The following is a 13,726-nucleotide window of genomic DNA, read 5'->3' on the forward strand; positions in this document are numbered from 1 at the left end:
GAATGTGGGAGGAAACTGGAGGACCCGGAGAAAAGCAACGTGGGCCCGGGGAGAACATACAAATTCTACACAGGAAGGCCGGAGCGGGACGCGAACCGGTGACCTCTGCACTGTGAAGCCGGCGAGCTCACCACTACTACCGGGCCCCTGTATGAAAGATGAAAAATACAGAAAACTGTTTTAGGTTATGTAATATGATGACACATACTTATAAATATGCACATGAAATAAAATCTGAAATCCTAATCAATTGTATGCTTTAATTGCAGAGTTTTTTTCACGCCTCTCTCTTACAGGAAATAACTACCCTGCTCCCATTCTCTGGCATCTCGCTGGACATCTTGCCCGACAGCAGTGACCTGGTAGCTGACCTGAGCGACTACATCCATCACCGGGTGAACGGCAGCGCCCAAATCGCGGCCAACGTCACCACGGCCACAGGCTCTGCGCCTGACCCGCTCCTCCTTAGCAAGTTCAGCAGTCACCTGAACACACGCAGCAATGGCTCTATCCTTTACCTGCAGCTGACCCTGGATCTGTTCCACAAAGGCCATCTGGCACTAAAAGGGGGAAACTACCTGGTTGTGCCCGTGTCACTATCAGAGGTCAGCCGGTCAATCGTCAATAGTTCACAGTGTGTGTACCATTCAAATTGGGCTGTTCAGACCTTTACTTGGATTGATTAAGAGTTTCTTTGTCTATGATTGAGTTATTTTTGTGGGTGCGAAAGGGTTTTAGTGTGTTAGATTTTTGGTGAGTATGAGGGCTTTTCTTTCATTTGAGTTCGTTTTTATTGGGTCTAAGAGTACTTTGTGGGTTTCAGATTATTGTGGTGTTCGTGAAGGTTTTTGTGAAAGAGGTATTTTGTTGAGTTGAGTATGAAATTTATTGTGAGAGTTATTTTGTGGAACAGTTGTGTTCAGTGTGATTTTGTCTTTGTGAGTGTTTTTCGGAGTGGAGCAATTTTGAGTGAGAGTCCTAGGGTGGGAATGTCAAATTTCAAAGGACAACCGACGTCACTTTTTTGTTTTTTAACTGACATCCGAAAAACGTTTTATAGCATCTAAAATACCCAAAACACGCAGTATGATATTTTTAGTCAAATGCAAAACACCAATAAAAATGACTTAAAGTGTCCAAAATGTGCAAAAAATTGAGCTGCGAATTGGGCATTTTCAGAAAGTCCCACCCCCAGTTCGTGACGTCACGCCAGACGCAATGCAAGACGTCTTGCATTGCTGGAGAATAAAAACAATGGCTTCATATTCGGATAATATGCTTTCTTGTTACACATCCAGTTATGAATATGATTCAAATAGTTCTGAAGAGGAAAGCATACATGTTTGCAATCGATTAAAGAATTTATTCTGTTTCATTTTGAGGCAAACAGGCGGGGGGAATGTCTCACCCAAAAAGAGGCAAGAAAATGGCCACCGAGCTGTGAGGAATGAATCAGCCCGTTTCCACAGGCTGATCCATTCCTTCCATGGAGCTTGGACTCCCTCTGCTGGCGGCTTTTGGATGTAACACAAGGGTTTAAAAAAAAACAGTACAGCAAAATACATTGACGTGATGGAAAGACCCTACAATGCGTCTTTTTTATGGTCAGGAGGCGGTCCTTTTCTGACGTCACGTGAGGACTCGTCACCAGCTCAAAAACAAGACGCGATTTCTTCAATCAAGTCGTCAGTAAAAGTAAACTGTTGTTCAAATCCCTGAGAAGAAAACACTGGAGTTGTTCTCGCATGTATGCATTAGTAGAATTAAAATTATTAATATTAAAATTGAATTAAAAAACTTATTTGTTGATGATGAATGAGGCCTAAAGTTGACAAAATCCAAAAACCTCAGAACAACAATGGGAGAACATAAGTGTGTTTAAATGTGTGTGTGTGTGGGGGGGGGGGGGGGGGGGGGGGGGGCTGCCATTGTTTCAAAATGGGCAAAAACACAAAGTTGACAAATCTGTGATCAAGGATGAAATCTTAAGAAAGGGCACGAAAAGAGCTTCCAGCCAGTGATGGACGCAGTTTGATGTTGCATAATCACCAATATGAGTTAGAGCAGCAGATGAGCAAGGCCTGAAAGCAGGACAACTTTATGACTGCATGAAAGCTTTGCATGTTTGCCTTGCTAAATGTGATGCCTTTGTTTGCTTAGGAATCATTATTGAGTAGATGCTGAAGAACTTTTCTTCATCTTTTCATTATTACAACGATTTATGCTGCTCTCCTCCTTCCACATTTTTCCACCGAAACATAGTTTTATACATCTACAGTACCTCATTCAGTCTACCTTGGGAGACTATTTTGTTATCCCTATTATTCCTCCACCTCCAGAGACGTGTTTCACATTTAACAATGCACTTTGATATTTTACAACCGATTTCAGCCAATTTGAACCTGTGTTAGGTGTATCTGCTGATGTGCCGCGTCAGCTTCCAGGACCAAGATGCCTTTGAGCGAGTGCTTCCGGTGCTAAATGTGGCCCTGGCATCGCTGCACCCACTGACGGATGAGCAAATGTTCCGGGCACTCAATGCAGGCAGCGTGAGGGGGGAGCTGGAATGGAAGGACTTTCATCAGAGATTAGACAGCCTGGCTGGATTCATGGTGAGACTCAGAGCTTGTCCCGAGCAAAATGACATTTTTGGGCCCTCTATTTCTGCAAAAAATATTGATTCTTGATCATTCAAAGACCAATGAACATCAAAGGCTAAACAAAGTGGCAAAACATCAAATATAAAGTTAATAACTACGTCTTATCTCACAGTTAAGCCATATTGAATGTGCTAAAGTGGAGCCCTGTTATTAACATCTGCAAAGAAGGACAATTAAGGACAAACTTGCCTTTTGGGAAGCCGACTAATGAAACTTCACAAGTTGTTGTGTGTCTCGCACCTGTCGGCAGGTGAGACGCAGAGATGGCACACGCATGCTGTGCCATCTCTCCTTCAGAGAGTGGCTCGTTTGGAGGGCAGATGGAGAAAGCACCGACTTCCTCTGTGACCCAAGGTTAGACTGGATGCCAGAATATAGTGAACTCACGTTTATGAAGAGGGATACATTCCAGATAGGTGAAAATGTGTGATAAAGAATGATCATATAAAAATGTATAAAATCACATTAAGGAACTAAAAACGAGACTTGCTCATACAGTTCTACAGATAAGATTGAAAGTGACAAAGGACGTTTTCATTTAGTGTCACTGAACATGTCTACAGGAGTGGCCACGCCCTCCTGGCGTTCATGTTCTCCAGACAGGACGGCAAGCTGAACCGTCAACAGACCATGGAACTTGGGCACCACATCCTCAAGGCTCACATATTCAAGGTGAGCAAGTCTGTGAAGTCGAGCCTTTTTAAGTCTCTTAAGTCTCGAGACCTCAACCAGGGCCAAACAGCTGTATCCTGGAGCAATGATGAAATCTGGGCTTTTGGTAAAATTATTGTTTTGTATGAATGACAACAGGTAGGAAGCATACTTGGTTGTTGTGTTTGTCACCATATGTCACAACCATGGATAGATGAACATGTAAGGGTATGTGTAGGCGCTCAGTCTTACAGGAGTGGTCCATCAAGGAAAAGGTTTCTTCAGCCGTCATCTGTACTTCTTTGAAGGTGACGGATGTTTCATATCAGAGCAAGGGATGGGCACAGGCCCCAATCGGAGTAGAGGTCTGGCACTGCTACGTCTGTCCTTTAGGGATATAGGGCCAGGGTTACCAGCACAACTTTAGTTCACTGATTAAGCTCTTCGGATGAGGAGCAAAACATCCGGTACCTTCAAAGGAGTACATATGACGATTGAAGAAAACTTTTCCTCAATGAACATTTATGGTATTTTCCGCATTATAACCATCAATGAATGACATAATATCCATATATAAGGTGTTTTCTGACAACTTCACTTCCAAAATGAATAAACGACTGTTTTATTATTTTTTTTTCCAAGGTAAATTATTAGTTTTATCTTTTTAACAACAACAAGGTATAGCATGCAGTGCAACATTTCTATCACATAAAAAAAAGTTTTCCTCCATTCAGTAAACACACGGTAAATTAAATGTTAGTGCAATCACAATATAGTAATACTCGGAAAAGTGCAATACAATAACAATAATAACTCGGAAGCAATAGCACAATAACTCAAGGTTGTTCACGCGTTAATGTCCATATTCATAATAAGACCAACCTGTTCAACTGTAAACACATAAAATAAACATGTGATGCTCACTTTATCAGTTCATTCCATATCTGGTTCGCTTTTGAGAAAATTGAAGGCTCTTAGGTGTGCCTTAAAGTGCGGAATATACGGTATACATTATTTGTTGTGACTGAAATGAAAAGGTGTCTCCAATATCTGTACCACAAAACAGTTTGTTGCTTTTTCAGTTCCACATGTAGCCAATGATCCGTAACTAAATAACATACACGTGTAAAAAAAAAAGGCAATTCAGAAATTTGAGGCTTTTATACCTGGACGCACTCATATTCTGCATCACACAATATTACATTTCTCTCTTTCCTTTTTGGTTCAACAGGGTCTGAGTAAAAAAAACGGGGTTTCCTCCACTGTCCTGCAGGCCATGTGGGTGAACTGCAGCACAGACAGCCTGTCCGCTGCACTCGCATCACTAAGGAACCTGTATACGCCAAATATCAAGGTGACATTTGACACACATACAGCAAGCAGAAAATTTGGATTTTCAACGGGGAAAAATGGAAATAGACGAGGAAATGTTTTGGGTTTTTTTGGAGCCCAGTTGGTGGTTTTTCAGAGTGAAATTCCGTTAACCAATTACTTCATTTTTAAAATTGTGTCACAAATAAAAGAGACACAACATTTGACTATTTTGCAATACTTTATCCTTCATGTTGCTGTTTGAATGTGGCTGTGTGAAAGGTCAACTGTAATATAATGTTCGAAAATCGCCAATGAATTGGCTTCATGTCAAAAGTGGAGCACTTCAACAAAATACTGTACGTGAAATAAAGAATAAAAAAAAAACTATTTTGGAAATGTGACAGAATAATCCTTTTTGAAATCCTGACGAGCGATAAACCTGCAAGTGTGATGTCACATCAAGATGGCAATAGTGGTGCTCATTACAGAAAGTGCAGTCAGAAATTGATTCGGAAAGTGACGTGTCAAACTTATCTGAGGCGATCAGGTGGTTGAAGAGTTGGAAGGTTGGCAATTAAGATACAGGGCCAGATGCTCAGGATGCGGAAAATGCCGTGGTTGAACATAAGGTATAAGCGAGACGTGGAAAGAAAAACGGCCGGATTTGAAAAGTGCTAGAATCGGCTGATTACTGGTAATCAGGTGGGCCCTTCTTCAAACACACTTAATATGCTTTAGTATCTTCTGGTCTGTTCTCGTCCCACTGCCTATGGTTTGATACTTGTGTCGTACGGCATTCCATTAATCTTTGTTCGGGCAGGCACGGCAGTGTGAGACAATACTCAATCACACGCAAGCCTCTTTTATAAGAACATACCACTCTTTAGAGAGTTCAATAAAACGATGGCATTCACAAATGGAAGTCGATTGTGCGTTCGTACAATGCAGTGGGTAGCTATTCAAAGACCCCCCCCCCCCCATTACATGCACACGCCCCCCAAAAAATCTTGTCAGTATTGAATTTTAAAGGAAAAAAGAGAATTCCATTTTTGAAAAATGCTGTAACGTAAAGTGTGGATGCACTTTCGATTACCCTTCTATATCCTGTAGGTGAGCCGTCTGCTGATGCTTGGTGGTGCCAATGTGAGCTGGTTTACTGAGGTGGTGGGACACGCCCCCATCCTGGCCGTCCACGCTCACCTGGGACATGTGGAGATGGTGGCTTTGTTGATGGAAATGGCCGCAGCCGTAGATGTGAGCACGGACAGCGGCGTGACACCCCTGTGCCTGGCGGCAGCCGCTGGACACGCGGACGTCGTCAGTCTGCTCTGCAAGAAAGGGGCCAAGGTCCATAGCTCACCAGTGTGTTTGTGTGTGTGTATGGAAATCCCTTTGAGCTACAGGTCCACTCTTGCACTAGGACCTTAAGAAATCTATCCTCAACTCATTCACTGCCATTCCCGAATTTATTTGGGAATTGAAAATATGACATTAAGCCCCATTCCCGAATTTGTTCGGGTTTTGTTTTTTTGCGGGGTGGTGCCGATAAAGTGCTGGTCAGACCTATGGCAATGTTTTTTCCCTTCCACGAGGGGCCAGCATTTGCATTTTGTACAGCTGGCCCTATTCGCACCTCATATTACTCCAGACCCATATAACTTAGGAATTAACTATTTTTTTGGTGAAAGAAGAAAGTCTAAGGTTTCTTACTCTGCATTGAATGTTTATGTTGTCCTAAAACTCAATATTCTGTAAGTCCTGCAATTTGAGTGAAAATGACGAAAAACCCCTGGCACTGGAGTGAACACATTTTTTTAGTGAGGCAAAAGTATTATTTTGGTACAAAGAGTACATGCTTATGAGTTGGGTTTAGTATTGTTTCTAGTACAGCACAGTAATTTAGGGGTAAAGTATACTCGTTGTATATCCACGTCTGGATGACATTTCTATCCACACTTGCTGGACAACTTCAGCGCTCGATTTCGATGACAAATTCGACTTGTATCCTTCTAGAACAGTTTAAAGCCGTTTGAGTATTTATTTGTCTGCCTTGATGCCCAGTTTGGGTGCACTAGTCATTTTACAAGTAAAATGTATTGTTTTATTAGCGAGGATAAGGAACTCAGTAGAAAATGGACTTTAAATTGGATGCCAAGAAGGGCTGCACAACAGGTCTAAACAAACAAACAAACAAACAAACAAACAAACACACAAACAAACAAACAAACAAATAAATAAATAAATACATAAATAATGACCTGTGCAATGAGTATTGCAGACGTGCAATAAGATGTGTTTGGGACTGGAAGCTCTGATCTGACGTTGACTGATCTGATGTCACTCTCAAGCCACACCGTCATCCAATAACTCAAGGGCCATAACATGAAATACATGTAAAAATTCAATTACTACAATCAATCAGCTGAAGGGTGTGCCAAAAGAAAAAGACTTGGAAAAAATGCTCAAATGGCTTTCTATAATCTTCTTACAATTAATTCAATAAGGGATATTATTTAAGGATTTATTTGAGACTCCCCATGTGATCCTAAACCTTTGTCCTCATTCGTCAGACAACTTTGTGCTAGCTGACAATTGCATGCAACTGGTTAGGATTAGGCATCATTTTTTTGTTGGGGGGCAGGGGGGGGGGTGAATTTAGCGGTACTTAAAGCATACTACTCAACAGTGATTAGTGAGCTAAGCTACTGTTGTTTTGCTAAAGAAATAAATGATTACAATCAGCAAATACAAATGGTGAATTTATTGAGCGTTTGACAGCGTTCAAGGCAGCACAGGAAAATGTAATACTGGGACATTCAAATCAACTCTATTCTGGAAACATGGAGGTGTTTATCATACTTTAAATGTAACCTCCTTGGGTATTTTTTCATGACATGTACTGTAGTGCTGAGCAGCAGAATGGGTAAACAACTCAAACATGTTTCCTATTGGTTCTTCTTCTGCACTAGGAAATAGGCATTGAAAATTTTCATAGACATTTTAAAAGCTGAACATTTCTCACGTGAATTTGAGTATCTTCCACTTGATTCTTAATGCCCAGCCCACTACTGGTACGACAAATCATATTATAAAATTCTAATGGTGGTTAAAAAATCTCGCACTTCATTTGTGGTACTGGTACTCTTACTAAATGTTCAATTTGACTTGTGTACAATGTTGCCTCTCTAGTAACATATAGTTGTTCTACTAGTGTGCAAAGAGCCGAGTGGTGTGGAAAAACTGTATCAAGACAGACAGTCTTCGAATTTATGCAAGCAGCAAGTGGTTAGAACTTTTCCATGGACCTTAAGCTGAATATCAAAGATCTGGAGTCACTGCTCAAACGACCCCAGGCAATTGGTTGCCTGGCCTGCTCTGTTGCGGCATCTATTCTGGGAGACAGATGACAACAGCAGGCTTCATCTAGGCCAGCGTGTTAGAAGCTATGCCCGGGACCAGCGCAAATCTCTCGGCATGCTCTTCTATTTGTCAGGTGGGCCAGACTGATAAGAATGGCCAATGTGCGCTGCTCCATGGTGCACTCAAGGGCCACACGGAGATCATCAGCATCTTACTGGGACAGGATTGGGGGCCAGAAAACGCCGCCGATCCACAGCAGCATCAGGCAACCACTGGGAAAAAGCAAGCCGTGCAGCAAGCGGTCACAGCTGCAGCCAGCGTAGGACACACACAGGTACACAACACTGATGACGAACTCTTTTACTGCCCCTCCACCTCCCATTTCCCAAATTAGAGTCTCATTTCAAGGCATCACTGAATAGTATAGTACATATTTGGCAGGGTACAAGACAAAACATTTTTTCTTTAAGCACAGTAGGCCCAACCTTTCATCTTTGCGCTGCAGGGGAAATAGATACTTTTCACTATATTACTGATAAATAATTGCAGAAGCTACATTTTTCAATTCATATTTTTCTTTCCGAGTTTTGACACAACATACAGTGAACCCTAAGTATAAGTTAAATCTCTTAAATACAGTAAAGTCTCGTTATATCGATATTCAAGGGAGTCCGAAAAAATATCGATATAACCGGGACTATCGATATATCCGACCCTGTTTGCATGTAATTTTCTCCGTGCGTGCATAGAAATAGTATCGATATAACCGGGACTATCGATATATCCGATATCGATATAACGAGACTTTACTGTACTTAAAAATGTAAAGCTAATATTTAGACCGGCAGTGCAAGTATTCTCAGCAAATTCCACTCTCTGAGCATATTTGCAGTGGTATTGAATTGGTTTGCCAGGCTTCGATGCCTTCAGCATCTGTTCAGTTCCCACTCAACGACAGTGTAAATGTGTCAGTGAACCGATGACTGACTGTGTGTCTGTAAGATGAAGTTACGGATATGAGTGCAATGCTAGACTGTGTTGCATTATACCAACATAGTGTTTATGCCAAGCTTCCTTCAGTTCAAAATGTTTTGATTCCCAAATATGGAGCAGTCAGTCGAGGAGCTTCATTTCGGGCTAATTTGTTGACATCTACAAGCAATGATATTATATGGTGAAGCCATGCATGTTTACACTGTGAAAACGAGTGATACACAGGTTAATTGCACCTTTCGCCATTTACTTCTCACTATTTGCCGCTAACATACCTGTAGATGAATAAGGATGGACTGTACGGATGGACCTATACGCTTACTGGAAACGTGCTGAGGGATCACTGATCTGGAGCACGGTGTCCATACTTGCTTTTATTCATTCATTCATTTTTCGAACCACTATATCCTCACAATGGCCGCGGGGGGTACTAGAGCCTATCTCAGCTGTCTTTGTGCACTAGGCGGGGGACACTATGAACCGGTTGCCAGCCAATCGCAGGGCTCACAGAAACAAACAACTATCCATGTTCACACCTAAGGTCATTTTGGAGTGTTCAATCAGCCTTCCATGCATGTTTTTGGAATATGGGAGGAAACCGGAGTACCCGCAGAAAACCCACACAGAGAACATCCAAACTCCACACAAGGAGGCACAAACTGGAATTGAGCTCTGCACTTTGAAGTCAGCATGCTAACCACTTGACTACTGGGCCGCTACTTGCTTTTATTTTATTGATGTTATTTATTTCGTTTTTGTCTGTACAGGCAAAACTGGGAAACTTAATTGTGTATTTTTTCTGCAGGTGGTAAAAAGCCTGCTGGACTTGGAAGATGAAAAGCTGGCAGTACAGATGGACGCTCACGATTCTCTCTGGGGAGAAACGGGTGCGCTTCTTCCATCACTCACCTCCATTTAATATTCTCCCTTCCTTCTGTGTGCTACTTTTTTACATTTGACACCACCTGAATAAGAAAGTGTTGATTGTGCGCTGCATCAAAATCTTCCTGCCTCGGATGTGCATGTATAGCAAAGCTATTTGTCTGAAATGATCAACATCAATTTGTGCAAGGTAGAATTCTGGAAAAATAGAAGAGACCCAAGCTTCTGTGCCAGCTTATGATCGTAGTGTTCTCAACTGTTGATTCGGTTCTTTTGGTGTGAAAACGGAAAGCCTCATTTTCATCAGGAAGAACCTGTGCGTTCTGCCACATTTGCAGCAAAACTTTGTCAATTGTAACACACTTCGCTCATTAGTGAAAATGCAAGCGCAGTTTTGCTCTATTTCGTGAAAGTATCACTGAGGTCTTTGCTGTCTGTACTTGCAGCTCCATTAGAGAGTCATTCATTCAATTACACTATTCTCTCCAGTGCCACGGTGTTGAGTTGGAAAGCTTGTTTGCATGACGTGGCCTCTCAAATATTCACATTTGCATGACCATTCATCTTTATTGGGCTTGAAGAAATGCTGGCAGGGCCGTGATCAAGGTGCATGCTTTCACTTTCAACCCTGATGATTTGAAAAGGTGTTTATCGAGGCCTCACTGATTTGAGTCCTTCATACTTTGGTATCATTTTATTGTCCCGTTTGGTGACTGGGACCTGTTGGCTGTTTTTTTTTCGTGACTGCTCCTTTTATATTGTTACGAGTTATTTTTTTAATTATTGATTGTGCTTTGTGACTTTTGCCACCTTATTTTTTTCATTCATTTTCCGATCCGGTTACCCTCACGACAGGGCCGCCCGCAATGTAATTTCTCCCGTCAAATTTGTGAATATTACACAATTTGAATGGTCTGAAATGGATACGAAATGTGGAACTAGTAATAGTAATGTCTATATTTTGGGGTGCAGAATGCATTTAAATACCAATGTAATGATTTGCCTTTATAAAGTGATTAGAGTGCTGCTTTGCTGGAAGAGAACATCTTACATCACACTGTACAAGCCCTGATTGAAAAGTTACATTTTCTTTGGGAGGCTAATTATCATAAATGGCCTCATCCTTTTGTTTCTACTTGTCTCCATGATAAATTCTTGTGCACCTTATCTCAATCGCAGCAATCTCACTTTTCAGTGCTGAGTGCAGCAGCAGGCAGGGGGAGGCTGGAGGTATGCATGCTCCTTTTGGACCGAGGGGCAGGGTTGGAGGTGCCAAACCGCAGAGGGATGGTCCCACTCTTAAGTGCAGCCAAACACGGACACACACAGGTGACAAAACACACTGAGCGCAACTGCATTTGACTATTTGATTTTATGATGGGCAAGTTATATAATCATACCTTCATTCACATAGATTTTTACATGACTAAAAAACTATAATTCGTCGAGCCAAACATTTGGATCTCCAAAATCATCCATCCGTTTTCCGTACACCAAATCAATGATGTTCTTGTTGAGATACAGTAAAGTCTCGTTTCCCTTGCACATTTCTAGTCTTTTTATGTATGATTAGTACCGTTTAGTACGATACCCGGCTATTACGATAATCCGGTTATTACGGTGCTCCTTTTCATCTCCCGCCGGCCATTTTGCTATGTTTATATCGATACATCGGTCGCGCCATTGGTCGACTTGGTCACGTGTCTTGGTCACGTGACACGCCATCGGTCGCACCATTGGTCGACTTGGTCACGTGTCTTGGTTACGTGACACGCCATCGGTCGCGCCATTGGTCGACTTGGTCACGTGACTTGTTTACGTGACACGCCATCGGTCGCGCCATTGGTCGACTTGGTCACGTGACCAGCACCCGTGTAGCAGAGCCATTTTCATTTTCAGACGCTAGCTCGTGTGTAGCAGACGAGATTGAAGTGTTTGTGTTAAAAGGTAAAAATGGGAAGCAGAAGAAGATTGATGACTTTTTTAAATTGTATACATAATACAGTAAGATGTAAGCGTTGCAGTTTCCCTGTTGTGTTATGTACATGCCCACTGTACTGTATATGAATGCAATCGTTTTTTGCAACAATGTTTCTTGTTTTGTCTGCTGAAGCGCGATGACTTTGAAAATTATTAACATTCCATACTGTGTATTAAAGGACAGCCGATGTCACTTTTTATTCAAATGCAAATAAAAACGACTTCACGCCAAGATGTCTTGCATTGCTTGTGAATCCAAACAATGGCTTCAGATTCGGATAATATGCTTTCTTGTTACACATCCAGTTATGAATATGTTTCAAATACACTGTAGTTCTGAAGATTAAAGCATACATGTTTACAATCATTAAAGAATTATATGTGCCATTTTGAGGCAACATTGGGGGAACATCTCTCACCCAAAAAAAAGGGAGCTAATGGCCAGCTCCGTTTCTTATATGGCGCTTGGCTGCCCTCTTTTGGCGGCTTTTGTTTAATGCAGTTCGGCGCAGGATCGGATATATCGATAGTCCCGGTTATATCAATATTTTTTCGGACTCCCTTGAATATCGATATAACGAGACTTTACTGTATATATATATATATATATATATATATATATATATATATATATATATATATATATATATATATATATATATATATATATATGTCTGTGTGTGTGTGTGTGTGAGACGGGTGTCACAACAATGACTGTCTCGAGCTCCATGTTGCTGCCGCCTTAATAATACCAGACGCGTGGATGTGTCTTTTTATTTCGTTTATTGCTGCAACACAGTCTGGCAGAAGGGATGGGTGAAGTCGCATGGGTTTCATCTTGTGATTAAACATGAGTCTCGTCCAAGTAGTTCTCAATATGCAAAACATTGCACATAACAAAACAGAATAAACAACGTGTGATTGTATAGTGCAGGGGTGTCCAAACTCGGTCCTCGAGGGCCGCCGTCCTGCCTGTTTTCCAGCTCTCCCAGGAGCAACGCACCTGATTCAAATTATCAGGACCATTTTGATGCTGCTTCAGAGCTGGCTGATGAGATGATCATTTGAATCAGGTGTGTTGTTCCTGGGAGAGCTGGAAAACAGGCAGGACAGCGGCCCTCGAGGACCGACTTTGGACACCCCTGGTATAGTGGTTGTTTATAGAAAAAGAGAAAACAATACAAGTTCACTGTTATTTACATTATGTCCCTGAACACATCACATTCGAAGACATCGGCGCAAACACGCGGTGCGCTGGATAATGGCGGCACAGTTCAACCTGCCACCAACACTCACGGCCAAATTAAACACGACACAAGAGACTAAATATTGTACAATAAAACGAAATGAAACAATCACTACGTGCAACACAGTATGGCAGAAGGGATGGGTGAAGTCGCATGGGTTTCGTCTTGTGATTAACTGCACAACAGAAAGCACTATGAAGCACATGTGCTTCAAAGTTCCAGTCGACAAAGCTTGAATTAAATAATGACACAAAAGTAATCTGGACTCGAAAGGAATCGAGGAACTAATTAGATAACACTAGACAGTACAAAAGGGGAAACAAAATAAGATATTGTCATGAAAATGCGAGTTAATCCAGACCATCAGAGAAATGCGACTCACCATGAGTCTCGTCCAAGTAGTTCTGAAAACTATGGGCTGGACTTCGTGCCATACAGTGTATACACACACACACACACACACACACACACACACACACACACACACACACACACACACACACACACACACACACACACACACACACACACACACACAACAGACCCAAGACGGGACTCACCAATAGGCTAAATGTGTGAAAAAAATATGTATTTGACCAAAATAGTGCCGATCAGGTTTCGGGCGATCAACAATCAGTG

The 13,726-nt window shown here is 41.8% G+C and overlaps 1 protein-coding gene across 3 annotated transcripts in view; it reads left to right on the top strand.

Moving 5' to 3' along the window:
* Positions 1-13,726, top strand: part of LOC148900487 (protein TANC1-like) — a 68,089-nt gene that overhangs the window by 45,443 nt on the left and 8,920 nt on the right. For all 3 annotated transcript variants that reach the window (XM_088992223.1, XM_088992224.1, XM_088992225.1), the window contains 9 exons: positions 297-605; positions 2,412-2,612; positions 2,911-3,014; positions 3,224-3,332; positions 4,543-4,665; positions 5,736-5,972; positions 8,119-8,319; positions 9,784-9,865; positions 11,056-11,189. In XM_088992223.1, coding sequence (XP_088848349.1) covers positions 297-605; positions 2,412-2,612; positions 2,911-3,014; positions 3,224-3,332; positions 4,543-4,665; positions 5,736-5,972; positions 8,119-8,319; positions 9,784-9,865; positions 11,056-11,189 — 1,500 coding nt within the window. The remainder of the gene's footprint in view (positions 1-296; positions 606-2,411; positions 2,613-2,910; positions 3,015-3,223; positions 3,333-4,542; positions 4,666-5,735; positions 5,973-8,118; positions 8,320-9,783; positions 9,866-11,055; positions 11,190-13,726) is intronic.

This window comes from Hippocampus bargibanti, linkage group LG03, assembly GCF_051943395.1.
Source record: "Hippocampus bargibanti isolate YZ-2025 linkage group LG03, ASM5194339v1, whole genome shotgun sequence".
NCBI lineage: Eukaryota > Metazoa > Chordata > Actinopteri > Syngnathiformes > Syngnathidae > Hippocampus > Hippocampus bargibanti.